At 46.2% G+C, this 16,838-nt stretch overlaps 1 protein-coding gene across 3 annotated transcripts in view; it reads right to left on the bottom strand.

Moving 5' to 3' along the window:
- Positions 1-1,921: 1,921 nt before the first annotated feature.
- The window catches only part of SERTAD2 (SERTA domain containing 2), a 114,487-nt gene continuing 99,570 nt past the window's right edge, over positions 1,922-16,838 (bottom strand). For all 3 annotated transcript variants that reach the window (XM_036873572.1, XM_036873574.1, XM_036873571.1), the window contains exon 2: positions 1,922-7,173. In XM_036873572.1, coding sequence (XP_036729467.1) covers positions 6,234-7,169 — 936 coding nt within the window. In that variant the 5' untranslated portion in view covers positions 7,170-7,173 and the 3' untranslated portion in view covers positions 1,922-6,233. The remainder of the gene's footprint in view (positions 7,174-16,838) is intronic.

The following is a 16,838-nucleotide window of genomic DNA, read 5'->3' as shown; positions in this document are numbered from 1 at the left end:
AACTGGGGGCACAAGCAAGGGCATGCAGTGTGCTGGCAATGGGAGCGTCCAGAGGGCCGGACGGGAGTGGGCCTGGGACCCAAACAAGGAAGACCACACTCTGTGCTTCTCTCCTGCTGTAGAGAAGGAGGAACCACAGGGTTTTTGTTTTTTTTTTTTAATTAAACAAATGTTTTGAGTGCCTACTATGCACTAGGTGCAGTTGGAGGCATGTGAGGAGAGATAACATCCACAGCTTGCGCTTTTATTGCACCGTCAACATGTTCAAAGAGATTTAGGAGCCATGACTTTATCTCGTCCTCACAAGCACAGAGAGATTGAACGAGTCGCCAAAGTTCTATCTGTAATTAATAGCAGATGCTCATATTCCAGAGACAAACCTCTCCACTGAGTAACAGCCTCTTATTTCTAGCGGCCTAATGAGCATCTCCATCGGGATGTCTGGACTGAGCTCAGCCTGTTCTCCCCCGTGTTAGTCTGCTAGGGCTGCCGTAACAAAGTACCACAGAGCGACTTAAGCTATAGAAATCGATTGTTCTGGAGGCCAAAAGTCGGAAACAGAGGTGTCAGCAGGGTTGGTGCCTTCTGAGGGCTGTGAGGAAGAAATCTGTTCATGCTGCTCCCCCAGCTTCTGGTGGTTTGCCGGCAGTCTCTGGTGTTCCTTGGCGTGTAGACATATTACCCTGATCTCTGCCTTCATCTTCACATGGTGTTCTCTGTGCTTGTATGTGTCAAAATCTACCCCCAACCTTTTTTTTTTTTTTTTTTTTTTTTTTTTTTTTTTATTTCTGGCTGTGTTGGGTCTTTGTTTCTGTGCGAGGGCTTTCTCTAGTTGCGGCAAGCGGGGGCCACTCTTCATCGCGGTGCGCGGGCCTCTCACTATCGCGGCCTCTCTTGTTGCGGAGCACAAGCTCCAGACGCGCAGGCTCTGTAGTTGTGGCTCACGGGCCTAGTTGCTCCGCGGCATGTGGGATCTTCCCAGACCAGGGCTCGAACCCGTGTCCCCTGCATTGGCAGGCAGACTCTCAACCACTGCGCCACCAGGGAAGCCCCCCCTTTTATAAGGACACTAGTCATTGGATTGAGACCCACCCGAGTAACCTCATTTTCCAGCCCCATTCCCTCACCAGCTAGTCTCGTGGCCCAGAACTGCCTGGAGCAGGTGAGGCTAGATCACACGATGCCCTCAGAGAGGGCCCCGCTGTCAGGGAGACTCCACAGGATCTCCTCCACGACCCTGTGGAAGATGGTGGGAGGGGTGGGGAGCCGGACTGTGGGAATGGGGGGCGGGCTGCTGGAGGATGTGCAACTAATTCGTGAACCTCCGGTGCTGTGGAATACCAGTGGGGGGCAACAAGGATGTTAGAGAAGCAAGCAGGTGGCAGTGAAGAGCAGATAGAAAGCAGATGCAATAACTGGAGGCGAGGGGGGAAGAGGGTCTGAGCTGGGGAAGCTGTAGTAAGTTCGGAAAGGAGGCGGCGGAATCACACCTGGGAGAAGGGTGATGAGGCCAAAGAGAGGCCCAAAGGGGAAGGACCAGCCCCGTGGGGGGGAACGAGGCTGGTTTAGACCCACTGAGCGTGAGATGGCAAAGCTTGGCAGATACCAAGTCCAGAGCCTGGGAGAGAGGTAGGAGCTGGAAATACGTTTTCAGAGTCCTGAGTGGATTAGGAACCCTCGGGAAAGCAAGCAGGAGTGGAGGCTCAGCAAAGAGCTGGAAAAAAACCCCCAATGTTTAGTGAGAGTTGGGGGAGGAGGCTCGAGAAGGGCCCAAGAGGCAGGGGGAGAACCGAGAGACAGGGAGAGGGTGACAGCACCAACTCCAGCACAAGCCGCGAGCAGACCGTTCCCTGACGCGGGCAGACGGTGACACGTGAGCTGGTTGTGCTCCGGGCAGAAGGAAACTGCAAACACGCCTCTCTCATCTTTTAACTGTTTATTGTATAATATAAAACTACAAAAGTAAGACTGCTCATTTCCATGTACATTTAATCTGTCCAATTGTTTAGATTACAGCCCAAACCTACATGTGAATACAACCATCTGGGTTCCGATGTAACGTCTAGTAATATTGCATAGAAAAGGCACAGCTCTCAGGTCTGTGGGGGAAAGGTTACACCTCCTGTTTGACAAAAGCCCTCCTCAAAAACCATGCACCAAACATGTCACTATGTACATCTTTTCCAAATCTTGGTTGTTTGCTCGTATGGACCAACTTCCCTTCCAAACTTGTTATCCCCAAAAGACGTCCAAAATTTTTATTGGCTTTGTTTGCAATAGCATTTGATCCTGGCTAATTTTCAAGAACCATTTAGACTCATTCTTAGAAGCCCTGAAAACAACTGTACAGAAGCAGGACGCACACACCTCACTGCCATTGGCAGTTACTGCAAGTTAACCATTTCCAGCCGAAACAGGTTAAATATGCTCTTTTCAATTATTTTCAGAAAGCATATAAAGGTCCAATTTGTAACAGCAAGATTTTGAAATTAAGACAATTCATACAGAGAATAACAATCGCTGCACAAAGTAGAGTCTCTCTCTCTCTCTCTTATTTTTTTTTTTTTTTTTTTTTTGCACCTGTCATTTGAGAAGGCTGCCCTGCGGATTCATAATTCATTGTTTACCACAAAGGTGGTTAATAAATTTAAGCTTTAAAAATGATCCGTAAGTTGACACTTTGGCTCTTTGGAGTTTATTTATTTAAGAAATTTCCTTGATCGATCTCAGGGCAGCTGGGACACTCCAAGGGGCTATGGCAATAAACAGCACAATTGAGAAAGACACTCCGGTGGAGGCGGCTCTGGCTGGTTCTCACCCTTTGGTGTGAGCGAGGGCGTCGGTGTGGCTGCCCCTTCTGTCGTAAAGAGAGAAAGTGCGACTAAAAAAACTTTAAAAAATATCAACCCTTTGATGCTTGATTTTCTTAAAAATTTGGAGGTATTAAAACATTCCTCATCCATACCTTTTGCATATTTCAAATCGACCCATATTAGAGGAGAGAGTAAAAATGAACGTCGACTGTGCATACGATGAGAAGACCCAGGGGTCTGGCTCGGACCCCCTTTTAATACAGATTGACATTCCTACAGGAGAATAAATTCCTACATACATTCTGCACATGTTACGATCCAGATGTTGTTAGAGCGCCACAGTAAAATAAATATATTTACACAGAAAAAAAGGAATAAATAACTTATGAAAAAAAATCACTTCAAATTCAAAGCTCTTATTATTCTGCTCTCATCTTGTCACTTCATTGCACATCACTGTCAATAATTGTCCTCTCCCAGCCCCACCCAGCATGTCTCTCTGTCTCTCTCGTAAAGGCACCTCAAACTGCCTGCCTGCCTCTGAATGCCACAGGATGTCCTTTAGAAACGGGAAGGCACTGCTGCCGGGTGGCATCTGGAAGCACGTCCCACACTCAAACTGGGACTTGGAGATCACACACAGGCTCACGTTCTTCCCTGTCGGGACATCACTTTGTAAAAATAAGACACGAAGATAACTGGAACACTTGATGGTTTTGTTCTTTTGAAAAAGGGCCACTAATTCCCCACGTCTTCCTCATTAGACCTTGAATATCAAGAAGTTACGGTGAGGGTGTCCAGAGAATTAAAAAGCATTTGCGTGCTGCTGTTGGGGGTTTTTGTTTTTGATCCTGAAGCCCAGCCTTACAAATGCGGGAGAGTCAGAGAACCACGTGTGGGCAACACTTCGCTGTGCTTATTTGAACTGCTGCCCAACATATGGGATTTGTTTAAACACACGATTTGCTAATCCAACCGAAGTACAGTTGTTCTAAGTTACTATCAATCAGTTTTTAACAATGGCAAATCAGCCGCCTTACCCTGTTATTGTCCGGAATAATCAACACTATTGTGCATGTACACGTATGTGTATGCGGGCGGCATGTGGAGAGTCTGCCGGGTCCTTGAGTTAGCAGAAGCACGGAGTCTGGGCGGACTTGTTCTCTACAGGAAAAGGAAGCCCTTCAAACGGACAGGCACGGTGACACCGGAAGCATCTACAACAACCCTCACCTTAACTACATGGTCCCTGGTCCTATCAAAGGGAATGACACATCTGCAGTAGTAAGAGGTGTCCGGTGGAGGGTGCTTGCTGGAGAACAGTGCAGTTTGATCGGTTTCTCACTGCTCGTCTGAGTTGATAATTAGCCTTTAAAAACACATTCAAGTTGGCGGGGGTGGGGAGTAAATCAGAACGTAGAAAGATTTAATCGTATCATACACGAATCTTTTGCTTAGATGAGCAGTTCCTTCATCAAAATGTATTTGCTTTGCCATGTGTATTATAAAAATAAAACTATCTATGGCTTGTTTAAAGTGCCATTTTATAAAGCTGTCTTTTTTAATTGGCCAGAAAGACTCAATTTTATCCATGGCAAGAAGTGAGCAGAATTGGTGACTGAATATTGACAAATGACCGACAACAAAGACAACAACAACAACACAAATCCCATAATTTAAAAATTCTTAAATAAATATAAAAGTTATTCCTAAAGAAGCCACCTGCATTTCAACAATATAGGTTGTAACCAGCTAAAGTACCATTGGAAGAAAGAAAAAACTGAAACGGAAAGGCCATTAATAATTACGGCAACAAGCATGATACATTGCAAACGTTTTAAAATTAAATGTACACCGCTAGGAACAAAAAGCTAGTTCTCAAGTTCTCCTGGCAGAGAGAGGATGGCAATGGGGGAGGAGGGGAACATGCATAGAAAGTCCTATCTGTGTATTTGGGTAAAACAGCCTTGTAAAGTGTAGTTCGAGCAGTTGATTTAAGAAAGCAACCAGATCGGAGGCCGTGACGTAATGGGACCAACTCCAGGTTCAGGAGCCATGCGTGTTACAAGAGTGCATCCTAGGCTGGGCCGAGGAGAGCTGGGCTCACTGTGGTGATCGTGAAGATGCCATTTTCAGCACTTAGCAACAGAGGGAAAGAAAGCTCTAAGGAAGGGAAGCAGGAAAAGACAACAGAGCGACATGATGGATGCCTTCTGGGGGAGAGTTCCTTCCTGACGAGCCCTAAGCGTCGCAACAGGGTTTAGTTCCATGAAGAGGTCGGTTGCTTTTCATAAAATTTTGTTCGTGTGTAAAATTTCAGGTCTTCATAAAAATTATGCCCAAAAGGGAAAGATCTGGGGTTTTTGTTTAAAAAACTAAAAACAATTAAAAGCGCAGACTTGGCATAAATACAATGAGTACTTGGTAGCCTTCCCCTCCAGAGAGAGAGCTAAAGAGAACCATCACTTAAACCCCGAGCTCCATGGACACCTCCCGCCAACTGCTTAATGCAAGTTTGATGAGCAGACGTGGCTCTGGCTTTGGAAGTCACAGTGCTGGCGGGTGTTCATGCCAGGGGGTCGGTGCTTGTGAAATCTGGGTGTGATATCTCCTGGCCCTTCTTAAAGCGCTGCGTGTGTGTCTGTGTGTGTGTGTGTGTGTGTGTGTGTGCGCGCATCTGGGGACATCAACTGTGGATTGATTTGATCCAATTTTCTCTTTGCACCAAACACATATAAAACATTACAACTCTATAAAAGTACAAGTGCAACTTGTACATCTGAAGTTTGCAGGAACTATGTGAGCAAATCCTATCAAAATAGCTATCTCATATGTATAAACAGCATTTGTTTTTAGAAAAACAATATCATAAACTGCGGAATCTGTACAAAAATATAAAATAAATTTGGGCAGCAGTTTCTAAACAGCCATGTAAATGCAACACTTACGAGGAGTAGTTAATGCCTCTAAAAAGGCTGAATTGCCAAGTCAACCTATACAGGGCGAAAATGCCGGAAAAGGTACTGAGATTATCTAAATAATATATATATATATTTTCTTTTTTTACCTCTTGCAATAAAACTTATAGAAAAAATAGACAAATATGCACATGCAATTTACAGCTTTTCCAACTTATTCCTTGTGCTTCACTTGAACTGTTTATTTTTGTCATTCCACATAGCGACATTGTCTTCAAATGTATTCTTTCCTATTCCCGGGGACTAGGTCTCTGAGGAACCACTCAAAAAAAGCATATTAAAAGTGGTCATACTTGGATGAAGGCACTCCAACTCTGCTCAAAGCAAAAACTAGTGTGATCCTTTTGTAGAATGTTCTTTTTCTCAGAAAAAGGCAAGCAAGGGTACATGCACAGTGCGGAGAGCTGTCGGGGTGCGGGGTGCAGGCGACGGGCCCCGGGGCTCAGGACCCGACCAGCACCTCCATGATGTGGTCCAGCTCCGTGAGGTCCATCTTGAAAGGCTGGCTCGGGGCGACGGGCTGGCTGCTGTAGGGGGCCAGCGTCTTGAGGAGGTCGTCGGCCGACACGGGGGACATTTTTGAGGATGTCCCCGACGCGGACGTGCAGGGGTCAAAGTCGTACATGGACGTGTCAATGTCGGCAAACAGGATGTCGTCCAGGGTCAAGTCTGTCAGGAAGCCCGTGGACGTGGTGATCTCAAAGTTGCCGGGCAGGGAGTCCATCAGTTTCGGGTCGTCGGGCCGGCCGTCCTGGAGCCCCTCGGGTCTGTGCGCGCCGGGCCCGCCGGAGTCCCCTTTCGGGTCGTCGGTGGTGGCCTCCGCGGCCTCCGTGGAGGTAGATGTGGGACAGAGCTCCTCGATCTCGTCCAGGGCGGAGGAGAAGCTGTCCTTTTCCGGCGGGAGGGCAGGAGGTGCGAGTCTGGCGGGGGCCGCAGGCTGCGCGGCCGGGGAAGTGCAAAACGTGTCCTGGTCGTCCTCGAGCAGTGAGGCGGGGGTGAGGCAGGCCTCCAGGGGCGCAGCGCCGCCCAGCTCGCAGGGCGCGGGCGCGGGGTGGCTGAAGGCAGGCGGCGCCTCCCGGTAGCTGGAGCCCAGCGGGTCGGCGGGCGGCGAGGAGGCGGGGAACGCGGGCCTCAGGCTGCCCTCCTGCTTCAGCTCCTCCTGGATCCGCCTCAACATGTTGTTGATGAGCACGGTCTTTTGCAAGCTGGGCTCTGTGAGGGGCCTGTGGTTGTAGAGTTTCATAAGGGAAATGTTGAAGATAGTCTGGCGCTGTAAGGTGTAAGACACCTTGGACGGACCGTCGGAGGGGGACACAATTTTGCCTTCCAGCCCATCTTCATGCTCGTCAAACTTCCGTTTTCCTCCTTTCCCCAACATATATCTGCCAAGGAGAAAGGAAGGAGATGGAATCAATCCCACAAAAAAGCATTTCCACTGTAAAAAAAGACGCGGATTCAGAGGTCAGGGCTCGGACTTGAGTTCCCTGCCCAGGGTTGGTTACAACAGAGGAATCGTTGGGAAATCTACCTTTGTGTGCCGGTGGAGCAATCTTTATCACTGGGTAGTCTGTTGAATGTATTTCTTGAGAAATGTGTACAACACAGACAAGTTAAACGTTACCATGGAAACCATGATTTTGACTTTGTGCTCGTGGGCTTGCGTTCGCATGCCAATGGCGTTACCACGCAGGTTCAACTTCCCTCCCCCAAACAGATCTATTTTTAAAGCCCAAGAAAACACTGACAATGCTATGACCTAAACAGGTAAAGGTATCATAGATTACAGCTTGAACACACCTAGAACGATGAAAAGAACCCAGTTGGAGAAAAGGGAATATGTACAATTTTTGGTAGAACTGCGTATGCTTTCAAAACGCCGTTTCCTTCCTCATCACACATAGAGCCTTTCTGCCTGTTTGGTGACATGTGGCGAAGGGCATGGACTGTGTTAAATGACCACAGTGATTGAGCTGCCACTGCTTTTCCGTCTAGAATCAAGTGGAGGAAGGTGGATTGCCCAGCCCGAGTTTTCCCGTGGCTCAATTTCATCGCATGCAGCCATGCCTGAGTGCAACTGGACTAATTTAAAAGAAATTTGCTCTGATTATAAGCATTGCTGTTTGGGTACTCGACACATTTCTTAAAACAATACCTACTGTGATTCCAGCCGGGATTTCAAAGAAACAATGATCTCCCTATCTCAGACCTTGAGCATTGGGGAGTGGGTTGGATTTTAATTCCTGCCTACCTCGCCTGACACGCACAGGCTCGGAGGTCTGCTTGTGTGCTCTGGCCTGAGTGAAGACACCCTCAGCTGTCTGTGCCTTCAGGAGAGTGGTCCTTCGTCTCAGAACTTCTACCAGCTAAACAGCAATCACAAGTCCACCAGCCTTTGACTCAGAGACCTCACTTTCCAACCAATGAATCAAGAAAGCTGTCCTTACGCCGTTGTTCAGACGAGCAGACATGCTTCTAATCAAGCCAGGCCCATGCTTGCTCCCTATCCCCTCTACACCACTTACCCACAGGCACGTGTTAATGCTCTCCTCAAGGCCACTCACTCTTTCTGATATCGTCACATACAAGAAAGTGCTTTGTAGTTATCCAGTTTTTCTTCTAAAGGCGACTTGCCTTTTACTGAATGGCCTCCTTCAATCCTTTAACTCATCCCAAATCTACGCTGTTTTGGGCACTCTGCCAGAAAGTGGGTAGTCCTGCACAGGAATAAAGCCTGGTCTTCAAGGGGCTGAACATCTTCGCGGACACACCATTATCATTTTCAATTAGGAGTCTCATCCTAAAGGAATCAGGCTAACCATAATAAAACTTCCCAGAACTTCCTCCCAAGGCTTTGTGAAAGAAGGTCACGCTGCCCCTCCAGGCAGACAGACATGCAGGTGGACACAGAGCCTGGCGCACAAGTCCCACTCCGGGTGACCGCCTTCATGTGCCTCAGTCTCCAGGAGGGAAGGACGAAGATAGCTGCAAGCCATAAAGTCAGAATCAGCTTGAGAATTTGTTAACACTCATAAAGAATGTGGAGTTGCTTGCAGGAAACACTTGCCCTCACTTTGTAAACATTAAGAAAATGGCTGTCTATCACTAGGACCAAAGACCAGTCCCATAATTAACTGTTCTCTGAGGCAAGGAAGGTATGATAGTAACAACTCCCTTATCTAATGCTTCACATGACAGAAACATTTCCTACTGTTCAGTGCTAAAAGTCTCATTTGTATATACACTTTGCACAGAACATTTCCTATCTGAAGTATCTGTGCCCATGTAAACTTGAGTGTGAATCAGAGAGGAGGTGACTTCATTTCACATTACAAAACACTTTCTACTTTATGCATTAGAAGTATTACCGGACAACTGTGTTTTGAAACAGATAACTGTATTCACATATATGCCATTTGTATTTGTTTACAATTTAAGCATTTAATGTCACTTCGAGAAAAACTCCATTTTTACCAAAGAGCTCACCAAATGCATTTAATTATCATATAAAGCTGTTATATAATCTACATTATATGCTATAATTTAAATGTACCCAATACATCCAAACGTGTGCCAGAGTACACAAGTGCACACACACACACACACACACACTCTAAAACAGTGTTTCTCAAAGTGTGGTCCATAGATGGAACCAGTCTGTAAACTGTTACTAGTTCATGATGAGGTAAGTAGAGATACTGTATTGTTTAGAAACTTTTATAGCAGATTTACAGAGTAATTATATCTCTGTAAATACAATTTTTTAAAACGAGGCTTCTATTTTTACATCTTTGTACTCTTATTTCATTTTTCTAGTAATTATTTTTATCATGTTTTACTAAAGTATCAGTCTATAAGGAGGAAAACACAAACAAGATGGTCCTTCATCACAAAAAGTTTGAGAAGCACTGTCCCAAAATGTAAACCAAATACACACCTCAAAACAAATTAGTAAGCTCGTCGCCACTTTAAATTTTTACTGGTTTTCTGGAGAAGTAACACTTAGAAAAGACAACGTAGACTTTTCCTTTCTTTTAGTCATTCATGCAGAGCTGTCTTTTAAAGACTTGTTGCCAGGAAAAAACAACAGGACTTTTTCAATAACTCATACTTCTCTAGAAATAATCACCAAGCACACAGAACTTAAATATTTAAAAAGCACGTGGTACTATAGGCATTTAGTAGAATTTCCATTGCTGAGGGAGATCTATGGAGATACTTTTCAGAGAGATTTCAACATGAGAAGCGCCTAATTTCCAATTAGAATGATCTAGCTGGTCATAGCTGTGTGATAATCTTAATGATTTAAGGAAAGCCTGTTAAGACATTCGTAATGCTCTCTGGAAGGGGACAGAGGAGGGCCCGTGTAAGCAAAATCCGTGAGCGGGAATAGGCAAGACGAATCGAATCTTGGATGTTTCTCAAATGTGTAAATAAGGACTCATGATAGAGTATGGCTCAAAGCAGGTTTGCCTTCATTTTTCTATTTCATTTTATGAGGCAAGACTGCTCTACACACCCAGTAAGATTGCAAAATGCACACAATCCTGACTTGTAATCTGAAGCCTATCTACATTTTTACAGAAAGGAGTGAAAAACAACATAGTAAAATCTAATCCACATTCCTACTTAGAGCGTTAACGTTAAAAAATTTTTTTTAATTTAAAATTTGTAAAAAATTAAAGTTTTCCCAAAGTTTGCTTAACGTACTGTTGAGAGTCCCGCCTGCCCACGTTCAGAAGAGGCCTCCAGCTCCTGGAAGTGGGAGGGCGGTGAGAAGGACCCTCACTCGGTGCTGTGTGAATGCCACACCTTGGAGCAGACACAATTCAAAGAAAAGACAAGCTTCGCAAGAACCCGAGGGCCAGGCTGCCTGAAGCCTTCTCCTCGGGCGCGCTAAGACAACAGCAATAGCTCTTCTGGCCATTGGAGAGGCACGAGACGTTTTAAAAGGCCTCACTTGGCTGCAGCCTGAGGATGGAGCAGTGGCTGGAGCTCATTAGGGGCTTCAAGCTAACAAGAGGGAAGGGGGTGTCTGCTGTCCCTGCCCGAGAGGCCCCTTGGCGGTGGACCTGGACACTGGGGTGGTAGCCTGTAGTTCACCAAAGGGGGCCTGTGATAAGTCGGTTTTCCAGGCCACCCCGAGGCTTGGCGCCCCACTTTACCTCCTCCCTTGGCTTGAGAAGACCCAGGCCCATAGCTCATGTCTTCTACCCAATCTTTCAGTCAAAGGCCCAGAAGGGGCCCTGAGCTTCAGGGCTGGTTAGAGATCCCCACATGGGGGAGTGAGGTGGGTGCTCCCTTCCTTTCCTGCCCACCCAGAGGGGCCTAAAACTAACCACAGCCACTCTTCTATTGAATATTCACTGGCTCTTAATATAAGCTTCCAGATAAAACACCCTCCCTCCCCAATAAGCTTGTTAGAAACAAACTCCTAGCATTCTGATTTGCTTAACGTAAATTTTGGCAAGTAGTAACTGCAGCAATCTAAGTTTTGAAAATAGAGACCAAAACTCAAGGGTAGCAATACAAATGAACACTTCTCTGCCGGAGTTTTCCAGGAAGTTTAATAGTGAATAAAAATCTCCAGATTCTAAACCTGGCTTTCAGTTGTGCCGCTTTCATTAGGAAGGACCCTGCCCTCAAAAGCTACAATCCGCTTGGGCAGATAATCAAAAGTAACATGTCACTGGGAGATTCCTCAGAAGAGAAAGAACCAGAGAAACAGGAGACGATATTACCTATTGGGGAGTCTGCAATTCCAGATTCTGAATGACTCTCACAGCAAGGAGTCTGAGAGATGAGTACAGACTGAGGTGACCAGGGGACTTCTGGGGATAGGATCTGAGGTTTCTGTTTAAGGCAGGATTGTCTCTCAATGTCGGTTTCCCACCCCAGACGGTAAGCCCTCTGAGGGTTTCAGACTGTTCCGTTCGTCTCTGTGTCCTCAGGTTAGGGCAGTCCCTGATACACAGAAGATGCTCCAGAAATAGTCACTGGATAAATAGTAAATGGAAAGAATGAGAAAAGACACTGTGGGACAGCCAGAGAAGGACTGTAAAACAAAGACAGAGATGTGTGTCTTTGGCTCTGACTGTAAACTTGGCATGGGAGGGAGGGTATGACACAGGGGAAGGTTGAACGAATCTCAGAGGGCACAGCTGTACAGGGCAGGCCCTGGGTAAGGAGATTTGTCAGTACCCGAGGCACAGCGGGTGGGCAGGGATGCCTCTCTCGATCTTTAGTTCTCAAACTTGGGTGAGCATCAGACTCACCGAGGGGGCTAGTTAACACAGAATGCTGCCCCCCACACACACACTATCCCAGATTCTCATTCAGTCCGTCTGGTGTGGAGGCCCAAGATGTGCATTTCCATCAAGTTCCCAGGTGATGCTGGTCTGCGGACCTCATTTTGAGAACTATGACTTCCTTTTTTCCCCATCCGGCTATTTCATATGTAAGCCTGAGAATATCTTTACTCAGTTAAACTTGAGTCTAAAGGGCTTCCCTACTTGTGCCTAAGCAGGTAAGGAAAAAAAGAATGAGCAGCGTTTCTGTGATGGCAACTGACATTAAAAAAGAAAGACTACATGCAGAATTAAGATGTCTTCAGCTCAATTTTAATGATAAAGCTCAGCTTCTCAGACTGATATATCAGATCCCACCTGCTCACTGGGGCCTAGATTCTTCTTGCTGTGATCACAGAGTGAATGGCAGTGAGGCCTTATGCCCAATGTCCAAAGAGAAACTGGAATAGTACCTATGTGTTAAAAGGGAGCATTTCATAGCTTTTATATTTTTTAAGGCATTATGGGAAAAAAATGCAAACATTAAAAAAAAAACCACAAGCAATCAAAAAACTTCTTTTAAACTCAATGTTTTTCAATTGTTTAAAAGCTATGTCTTGGAAAAATTTTTTAAATCACTCTCCTTTAATGTTATTTGAACTGTCAAAATAAATGTTATGATTTTTAAATGAAGAATATTAAATCTACTTTTGCAAACCACCACTTCTGTCATCCCCACTAACAACAACAAAATCCACTGCTTTAACCTGCAGCGCTCTGTGGCCACTAGTGCTTGCTAGAGGCCCAGAGCCTGGTGGCCGCTGACTGACAGGTGCACGGAGGGGGCTGTGTGGCCCCTGCGGGCAGCATCACTGCTCGGGCCTGTGAGAGGCCCAAACTGGGAACCCTCCTCTGCGCACCACTAGGGCTGTCTTTCTGACTCGCTGCGGGTCAAAAAAAGATGCAAAAGACTGCATTATGCTTTAACTCAATTCATCCCCCCAAATAGTGATCACCCCAGATAGAAGGAAAACCCTCCACCTCATCCTACTCAGTATCCAAGGGAATTAATGCTACAAAAGGCATTTAAAAGAAGGTCAAAATTGATAGCTTAGTTCCAATTTCTGAAGGGAGGAAATGATTGGGGAAGGTATGACCGACCACATGATCAAAGAGGCAGCTGAGAGCGGAGGCAAGCGGCCGGGGAGGGAGTGGAAATGGCTCCCAGCTCAGCTCATCCATCCAGGCGGAGGGACGCTGGTCCACACACAGAGGTGGGGCAGACAGGGGAGATCCCAAAAGACATTACTCCAAAACACCTCAAGGCCGGATGGTTTGTACTTTGTGTACATTTTCAAAAGCTTGTTCCAATTTCCTTTTGGAATAGTAAGCGACAACTAGAAATCCAGGGCTTTTGAGTGTAGCAGGCTTCATGATTAAGTGACATACTGTCTCAACAGTCAGTGAACGAGGCAGAACTCAGCCCTGGTGTCTGCTGTCGGGGAAGGGTAGTTACTAGTGGGGCCCTCGGCTCCCAGAGAACTGGTCTCGTTCTACGTCCTCACCAGGGTGAAGACCCTGGTGCCTGCTTTGGGATGAGTCACTGGTCTGCACACTTATGCCTGTGTCACTAAGTTAACATCTCTCAAGTGAAAGGCTCCTAATCCAGAGGGTCCCTAATCTCCTGAACTACACCATCCTGTGTGGCCACTGGTGTGATTACTGCTTGCTGAGCAGTCCAGAAGTGCCCATGCTGACACTAAAAATCATAAAAGCGAGGCATTTATGGTAATGCCAATGATTCAGAATGATGACTTGTCCTCATGGATCTAGCCAATTTGAAGAAAAAAGAAGCTAAGACAAGACATGTGACGAGTGTCTTCAAACAGGCTAGCAGAGGCTATTTCCTCACTCTGACATCCTGAGCCACCAAACCCAAAGTCCTGTAAGTGGAAACACACACATTCTTTCAGTTTCTTTTGGGGGCAGTGGAGGAAGAAAGGAGTGCCCCTGGCAAAAGTACTGAGTGTGCGACAGTCTTCCAAGAGCAGAAGAGAGGCTGGCCAGAAATGCTGGTGAGACAACTTCTGAAACAGAACCTTTCTCATCTCTCCTCTCCTCACCCCATACACCTGTCTTACAATGCGCTCTGGATCCTGCTTCTGAGGTGGTCCAAATGGAGAGCCTCTGCTCCTAACCAGGACACCTTCCACCAGCTGTGGGCGAACTCTGGGAAAAGGCTCTTCTGTCAGACAGTCACACAGCAGCTCCCAGGAAGGAAGGAGAGGCCCCATCCCCCTTCTACGGGGAGAAGCCAGGTTAGCTTAGACAACTTTCCACACTGTTAAAATATTACACCTTAAAAAACACCCCAAAAAACAAACAAACAAAAAAAACACCCAGGACTCAGAAATCTGATAACACCTATGCTTTTAACACCCCTCCTCCCCCAAGTAACAACAGAACCCACCAGGAGAACAGAAAGGCCACCCTGAAGGGACATGCTAGGTGGTGGTGCTGGCAGATCGGGGAGAGAGGTGACAGAAAGGGGGGTCAGCCTGCAAGGATCTCCCAGCGGGGGTGTGTCATGCGCTGTGGCCGGTGCAGTTCCCCCAAAACCGGGGTGGTGAGCCTCCAGGAGGCGCTGTGGGTCAGCACTTCTGCAGACCCCAAAGTGATTGCCTCTGGCCTTAGGGAATGGCAGAAACACGGGCAAAATTCCAAAAGGGAGGGCTTCCCTGCTGGCGCAGTGGTTGAGAATCCGCCTGCCAATGCAGGGGGACACGGGTTCGAGCCCTGGTCCGTGAAGATCCCACATGCCACTGAGCAACTAAGCCCGTGTGCCACAAGTACTGAAGCCCGCGCGCCTAGAGCCCGTGCTCCGCAACAAGAGAAGCCACCGCAATGAGAAGCACACGCACCGCAACCAAGAGTAGCCTCCACTCGCCGCAACTACAGCAACGAAGACCCAACGCAGCCAAAGATAAATAAAATAAAATAAACAAACAAAAAAATTCCAACAGGGAGAAAGCCTCTGCGTGTTTACAGACAGGGTGAGGACTCCCAGAAGACAAGGGTGAGTAACTGAACACCTAAAGCTGCCCGGAACGGGGAAGCTTTTTTTTTTTTTTTTTTTTAAACCCAAGCTCATCCAGGATGAGGTCCCTGCAGTAACATCCATGCTAATTGGTAAGTAAGACAAAGCCTTCCCTAACAAATCAGCAATGTAATTATGAAGCCAGTCACTAGATCAAGCCAGTTAGGCGCGCTCGGCGCGGCTCCGAAGCTGTAACCCGACACCACTGTTTGCCGCGGCGCCTCCCCGGGCTCTCCGGGCGGCGCGGGGGACTCGGGCTCGGCCGCAGGCACTGCACGGCCGCGTAGCCGCGATCAGGCTCTGCACTTGGACCCGGACCGCCGCGAACAATCCTCCTTGCTTTCTTGACAGCGTCTTAAAGCCTGGGAGACAAACAGAAATTAAGCCAGGAAGGCAACCTCGAAGTCAATTAAAACAACAACTTTTACTGCTTGGGGATGTCTTCCTCAAGTCTACATTTTAAGAAACTCTAGCTTTCCCTCTCAGGATTTTTACACACTTCTATTGAATTGAAGACGGTTTCTGACGCTGCTGGTTTGTCAAACATCATATTTTCTCTCGGAAAAAGAAAAGGACGTTTAAAAATGTTGACAACTAACTTCATTTAGTAGGCAAATTCTGGGAGAGAGTGTTTCAAGTGAATATTTCTTTGGAATAAATTACGGCCTTGTTAATAAACATCTGGAAAGAAACATGGGCTTTTTAGAATGTAACTGTTAAGTACTAGAAAATGTTTCTAATATCCTGTCTTACTGGTTCCTCCGCCAGCTGGGAATTTTAGGTTTTAAACCTAACACTTAGGAAGCTAGGGACACCAGTCACCTCTTCCAAAGATACTAAGAATGCCAACAGTTCTCTTATTTTACCTAACAATTCTGGCTAAAAGCACTGCACACCTAAAGTAAAAGATTGAGCCGAATTATACAGTTTCTAAACTGAAGTTTAACAAAAACAACATGATACGATGCCTGGAATTTGCTTTAAAATGTTCTAGAAGAAAACGGCCGTGAAGATGAAACAAAACTGACAAAATGTTGATAACTGTTGAAGCCGGGTGATAAGCACAAGGGATGCATTGTACTCTTCTCTTTACTTTTGAGTGTGTTGGGAATTTTCCATAAGAAAAAGGTAAAACACACACACACACAACACCAATACATATTTTTAAAATTCTACAAATTAAAAAATCAAATAAGCACAATAAACTATTTACACCCTTAGCGAGAACTATTATATTAACTTGATAGGTTATTTTACATAGAAGAAAGCTATAAATGCTCTATGTAAACAAGCACGCCCAGCACAAGTGGAGACTCCTCTTAAGCTTTGAAAGAGCATATCACATCTAACCACGAGGGGGCGCAGCAGAGCAACAGGCACGCCTGAAGTCTGGTTATTCACTGCAATTTCTAACTAGAGATCTCTCAAAGTATACACATTTCCAAGATTGTTCCCAAATTCAGGTCTCCATAGGACACTGCTAAGCAAGCCAAGAGCCCTGCAAAGACCAAACTAAATTATTTTATGCTATGGTTCAGAATCTGGAAATACTACATGTAAAAAAGGTTCTTGTCTGTATATAAGTAACACTGATGTTTCAAAAACCATGGTTAAAAAGATCCATGGAGGACTCCTGAAGTGAGAACAAACACACAACAACAAACAT

Source organism: Balaenoptera musculus, chromosome 13 (assembly GCF_009873245.2).
Source record: "Balaenoptera musculus isolate JJ_BM4_2016_0621 chromosome 13, mBalMus1.pri.v3, whole genome shotgun sequence".
In the NCBI taxonomy this organism is placed as follows: Eukaryota; Metazoa; Chordata; class Mammalia; order Artiodactyla; family Balaenopteridae; genus Balaenoptera; species Balaenoptera musculus.
This window is presented reverse-complemented; position numbering and strand designations above follow the sequence as displayed.